A 6,455-nucleotide genomic window follows, 5' to 3' on the forward strand; every position below is an offset into this window, starting at 1 on the left:
GGATGGTCACGCCGCAATCCCTTCTCCTCCATTCTCCTCTCGGGATCTTGGGCACGCACGCACACACGCCCGGCGTGAGTTTTTTTAAGCCACCGGGTCCGGGACACGAACTGCGGTTGACTACGTGGGAGTCCAGCGACACAGCCATTACGCTAACTGCTGGTCCCCTTGTTCTTTTTTTTTTAAAGAGAAGTTTTTGCTATAGGGTGCGTGCGTTCACCAGAACGACAGAGACAGAGAGACAGAAAGCGAGAACTCCCTCCTTCCCCAGGAGGGATGGCCACACCTCAATCCCTTCTCCATTCTCCTCTCATGATCTTGGGCATGCACTCACACACATAAGCCACCGGGTCTGGGACTCAAACCACGGTTGGCTACATGGGAGTCCAGCAACATAGCCATTACACCAACTGCTGGTCCCAAGGGCATCAGGTTTTTTAAAGAATCCGAGGACTGTGAAAAGTGTATACATCCACTGATTTTTTTTTTTTTTTTTTTTTTTGCATATACTTTGACCTAAGAGAAGAACTCTCATTCTCTGGTAACTACTATGAAAGAAAAGACATTATAAAACTGAGACCCCAAATATCCCTTACTGTGTTAGGAATCAGATGACATAGATTCTTGGTCCAGTTTTCCCATGTACTGGTTGTGATTATTTTTGGCAAGTACCTAAACAGTCTTTTTTATCTCACAGGGTTGCGTTGAAAGTTATGTGAGGTCATGAAATATAAGAATCTTAACTGCAAGGCATGTGTAAACAGCAACTAATATTGTTTCAGATGATGTCAGATGCTATTATTATTGAAATTGAAATAATACCTGTTATTTTTGCTAACTTTTTTTTTCTTGAGAAAGTTTTGCTGTAGGGTGCATGCACTCGCTGGAGAGACAGACAGAAAGTGAGAAATCACCCACAGGGGGCATGAACATACCACAATTTGTTCTCCTCTTGCCGTGCAAGAAGAACCATGGTTGACTATGGGAATCCAGTTCCTTCACCAGTACGCTACCTGGTAGTCCCTTTACTAGTGTTTTAAAAAGGAAGTTAGTATATTTTTTATTTTCAAAAGTTTTTAATGGGCCAGCAGGTGGCATGGAGTTTAAAGCACTGTATCTCACATGACTGACTATGCAGTTCAAGCCCCAGACCTGGCAGCTTGAAAATCATGCCAGGCACGTGTGTGTGCATGCCCAAACTCCTAAGAGGAACCTGGAAGAGAAGGATTGTGTCATAGTCATCCCCTCGGGGTGATTTTTATGAAAGTGTTGGGTGAATTTTGCCTTGTTCTATTTAAGAGAGATTTTGTGTGTGTGTGTGTGTGTGTGTGTGTGTACACACGTTCACTTGCACAGACGTGTCTTCTTGAGCTTGCTTTGATCCTCTGCCTATGAGATTTAAACAAATATGTACTTGAAAAAATTGTCCTTTTTTTAGATGGAGATGGTGATGGAGATGGAGCAACTGGAAAGAAGAAGAAAAAGAAAAAGAAGAAGAGAGGACGTTAGTGTCTTAAATTAATCTCACTTGATAAGTTAGATGTAGTTATTAACCAACAGGTTTGAATAGTAGGTTTGAAGTTGCATGAAGTCCTGAAATAATCTCAGGGAAATAAATTTAGGCTTAAGAGGTAGAGTTTAGTGAAACTAATTACTTAGCAAATACCTTGGCTTAACATCTTGTTGGTATTTTCTTTAACTGTTACAGCTAAGGGATGTTAATATTGCGTTTCCTATATGTTAATGATTCCCTAAAATTTTCATAGTTTAGAACTTGAATAATTCATAGAAAAATTCTTTCAGGGATGGCCATAGTGGTGCCACTCTGTAGTAACATGACAAACAGTTTGCAGTTTACCTGCCAGCTTTGAAAGCGTAAGATTCTTGATGAACATTGAATGAGGAATTGTATTATTGAAAATATGTGAATATGATAAAATTTTATTAATGACTTTTATAGTACTCAGATTTGTATAAAATATAATCCTACTTGTTTTGTGTTTCTACAGATGTTGTAACTAAGGTCTTCAGGGTCCTGAGAATGTATTAGGGAAACTTATGGGAAATCATACAGTATTGGGGAATAAAGGTTAGGTTGAGAATGAGAACATGTATACTCTAATCTTGGATGTCCTTCGGGCTGTTGGGAACCCCCAAGTGTCTGGTTATGTCTTCTTTTGAAAATGTTTAGACTCTAGTTTCATTAGTCAGAGTTTTGGAGGCTTGATTTCTACTTTTATCCCTGTTGAGAGAAGTTTTTGAATTACTTTTTAGGGAAACTATTGCCTTTCTAGCTTGTTAACTTGGTAAGTCTCTAAGAAACAGCATTATAAGAGTTTGCTCTCCCAAAAGGAATGGACTTTAGCTTGAGAGTTGCCTCCATTGTCAGCACCTCAGAGCCATCTACCTGCTAATTTGGGAAATTCCATGATAAGATCTTTTTTTATTTATAATGCTCCTTTCTCTTAGGCATGTACTAGAAGGAACCTAAAATAAGTTTGTCATTTAAAACATGTAAAACATGTAAAGAGAGAGATAAAGATATAAAGAGAGATATAAAGAGATATAGAGATATGCTTCAGTAAATGGTCATATCTTCATATATGTGCCTCATTTTTCCCTTTTGCAGAACAAAAAGAACAAAATATGTGTTAAAATTTAAGGTAAAAATCTGTAAGACTGGGGCTGGCAGGTGGTGTAGTGGTTAAGGGCACTGGACTCCCATATGGCCAATCACGGTTCGAGTCCTGGACCTGGTGGCTTACTTTCTCACTCTCTGTCCCTCTCTGTCAAATTTATATAAGTAATAAATAGATGGATAAATAAAGTTAAATAATTCTTTTAAGAAAATCTGTAAGACCATTTATGATCAGAAGAAAACCAACTGCTTCATTTTGGTGACTGGTAGATATTGCGGGTGTACAAACTGAAAGTCATATATTACTACATAGATTGGTTTATAGGCAACTTCTTGTCACTTTGGATACAGCATTTGTTATTAAAAGGCAGGTCCAGGACTAGCAGTTAGCATAATGGCTATGTCGCTGGACTCCCATGTAGTCGACTGCAGTTCAAGTCCTGGACCTGGTGTCTTAAACTCATGCCGGGTGCGTGTGTGTGTGTGCATGCCCAAGATCCCGAGAGGAGAATGGAGGAGAAGGGATTGCGGCGTGGCCATCCCCCCTGGCGGCGGTGGGGGGTGGTGATTTCTCGTTTTCTTACCCTCTGTCTGTCTCTCTATTTCTGGCAAACGCGAAAGGCAGGTCTTCATATGCTAAAAACTGTTTATCTGGATCATAAGTATTTTTTTTTTAAATCCCTAAGTTTTGAGTTTTTCTTTTTTAGATTTTTTGGTAATGTATCTTGGGAAACACTGGTATTCATTAGTATATTGTTTGAGAAATAATGTCTTAAAATGTTTGTAAGTAATGCAGCTTTTTAAGTATCTGGAAATTTGCCTGTGGCCACCTAAAGTCTTTCAGCATTAAATATGTATCTTCTTAACTTGTATAACTAATATATACCCTTAAAGAAATAATTTTTCACTTATTGGTATATAATAGGCTTATCTTTTTATTGCTGTAGGACCTATTTCTTATTTTCTCACTACTTCAGTTTTTATTTGTGAAAGCCAGTCTCTGTGCTACTCAATTTATGGTATAGTGAATGAAGATAAAATATGAGACATGTGCTTTCTGCCAAGGCTCTATATATGCTGTTCAACTATAAATGGAGTCCTGAGGAGCTGAAGATTTCTTATCAAGCAGCAGTATCAGAGAGATGTCCAGCGTGGTGACACATGCTGTTTTCTGTTTTTAACTGTAAAGTGATAGCAAGGTTTCTTAAAATTAGAGGACATAAATGACGATAATAACTGTGATAACTGCATAATTTCATTTTTTACTATAGTAGTTAATGCTCTATTTGTGTCTCACAGCAAAAGTTCAAACAGACCCTCCCTCTGTTCCGATATGTGACCTGTATCCTAATGGTGTATTTCCCAAAGGACAAGAATGCGAATACCCACCCACACAAGATGGGTAAGGATCATAAAATAACTTGCAGTTTGATTTTGACAGTTGTAGCTTAGCAGTAAAGCAGATTTGATTTTCCTCAGAACTTTGCTCTACTACTTTATTACAAGTTTGTGAATTTGTGGGTAAACAAAATACAGTAGAAACCCTCTTAGCCAACATGACTAGGACAAGTAACAGGTTGATTAATGAGAAGTTGATTACAGTGGAGATCACAAAAAGTAAAAATCTTTGTAAGTAAAGGTTGACTTAAATTCATTTTTCATTTCCTTTGATATTTAAGCACAGATTGGCATTGGATTCCAATTTTTTCCTCCCACAAATTGTATTTATAATGCATTATCTGTGGTTTCCATTTTGGGTGTCTGAAAAGGAGCAAGAACTAAGTAATCTAAGTTCATGCCCATTGTTTCTTTTTTCTTTCTTTTTTTTTTTTTTTTTTTTCTCTTTTCCTTTATAGTTAGTTTTTACCTACACTTAATTAGACAGAAGTTTAATGAGTTTTTAAGATTTTGCTTCCCTTTATTCATGATAAAGTATGAGAGAGCGTGTGTATGTGTGTGCGCATGCGTGCATACACATGAGAGAGTCTAGTACCCTCCACAAAGTCATCTGGTCATGCCATGATCTCCTTCCCTCAGGCCCATTGGATCATGGGCACTCACACGCATGCCCACAGAGCCTGGTTTCAGGCACTCTGGGCCGGGAATTCACTGTGTAGGAGTGTAGGATCTAATTTCTCTTTCTCTTTTTTGCCAAAGGCATGTGCACTTGCCAGAGAGAAAAGGAGAAAGCATCTCGTGACCCTCCATGGGATGTGGTCATGACTACAATCTCTTTTCCTCCGTTTTTCTATTCTGTTGGGATTTGGGGCATGTATGCACAAATACCTGCCTTGTTTTTCAAGCTGCTAGGGCAGGGACTTAACCCCATGTGAGGTTCAATTCCTTTAAAAACCAGGGCCTGGCCTGGTCCTTGGCTTATCTTGAGCAGCACATTGCTGTTACCATGGAGCTGGGCCAGAAGTATTTTTGATGACTTGTCTTAATTGATGCTTTTTAGAGTAGTCAGTTTAGTTTTCACAGATGTAATTATTGTATGTAGCATACTATTAAATTACATAATTACAGTAACAAATACAGATGACTCAAACAGGTTCAGGGACAGACTCACCTAATTCTTACAAGTGTTAAGTGAGAATACATTTCAGCTGGTCAGCAGAATTTCATAGTAGCTTTATGCAGACTGAGTATGGAAACTGGGACCAAGCTCTGCATTTTAATCCCATTTTAACGCTTAGTAGTTTTTTGACTTGGTCAGGCAATTTGTGTCTATTTTCATATCCTCATCTATAAAAAGGGCATTTCATAGGGTTATTGTGAGGGATAATAATGCATGTAAAGCCCATAATAGGAGTTCTGGGTGCCTAGTGAGTATTTAGTTTTTGTTATTATTCAGAATAGTAACCTGTCAGCCCCAAGTATTCAGAGTACTATGGGCACTGGTCAGTATGTTTTACAGAGGAAATTATGAGCATTGGTTAACCCAGTGGTTGCAATAGTTAGTGAAGAAAGCTTTGGCTGTAGCATTACTTCATTGACTTTTAAAGATACCATTTTTTTCCCAATAGGAAAGAACATAATGCTATATTTTTATTTCTTCCTCATTCCTGATTATGAATATTCTTAGAGGATAAGTCTACAATATTCTGAGGAGCTAGCAGGTGGCATGGTGGTTAAGGCTCTGGACTCCCACTAGGCTGACCATAGTTTGAATCCTGGACCTGGTGACTTGCTCTTTCACTTTCTCTCTCTCTGGCCAAGTTTAAAAAATAATAATACATAAATAAAATTAAATAAAAATTCTTTTAAAATATTCTAAAATTTGGTCCGGCAGATGGTGTGGTGGTTAAGGGTACTGGACTCCCACATGGCTGACTGTGGTTCAAGTCCTGGGTCTGGTGACTTGCTTTCTCACTTTCTCTCTCTCTCTCTCTCTCTGTATTCTCTAGCCAAATTAAAATAAGTAAATAAATAAAGTTAAGTAATTATTTAAAAAATTCTGTAGTTTTATGGCACACTTAGCTTTTCTTTGAATTGGAATTAATTGCTATTCCTATATGAAACGTCTCTTTTCTTTTTTTAATTTGTATAGGGCATGTGAGCTTGCAGGAGGGGTGGGGAGTGGGGAAATAAAGTAAGAAGTCAACCCCCAGGAGGAATGGCCATACTACAATCCCTTCTTTGCCATACTCCCTTCGAGGTTTTTTTTTGTTTGTTTGTTTGTTTGTTTGTTTGTTTGTTTTTTTAGCACACTTTTGCATATGCCTGGCATATTTTATAGACTTCTGAGTTCATTACTTGAACTGTGCAATTGGCCATGTGGGAGCCAGCCTCTTTTTTTTTTTTTTTTTTTTCCGCC

The 6,455-nt window shown here is 38.1% G+C and overlaps 1 protein-coding gene across 3 annotated transcripts in view; it reads left to right on the forward strand.

Annotated features, from left to right (window-relative positions):
• Nucleotides 1-6,455, forward strand: part of METAP2 (methionyl aminopeptidase 2) — a gene marked incomplete at its 5' end in the record, with an annotated part of 37,742 nt that overhangs the window by 10,725 nt on the left and 20,562 nt on the right. For all 3 annotated transcript variants that reach the window (XM_006154888.3, XM_027774351.1, XM_027774350.1), the window contains 2 exon segments: nt 1,439-1,504; nt 3,938-4,040. In XM_006154888.3, the coding sequence (XP_006154950.2) occupies nt 1,439-1,504; nt 3,938-4,040 (169 nt within the window).

The sequence above is a fragment of the Tupaia chinensis genome, unplaced genomic scaffold (genome assembly GCF_000334495.1).
Source record: "Tupaia chinensis unplaced genomic scaffold, TupChi_1.0 Scaffold000423_1, whole genome shotgun sequence".
Classification (NCBI taxonomy): Eukaryota; Metazoa; Chordata; class Mammalia; order Scandentia; family Tupaiidae; genus Tupaia; species Tupaia belangeri.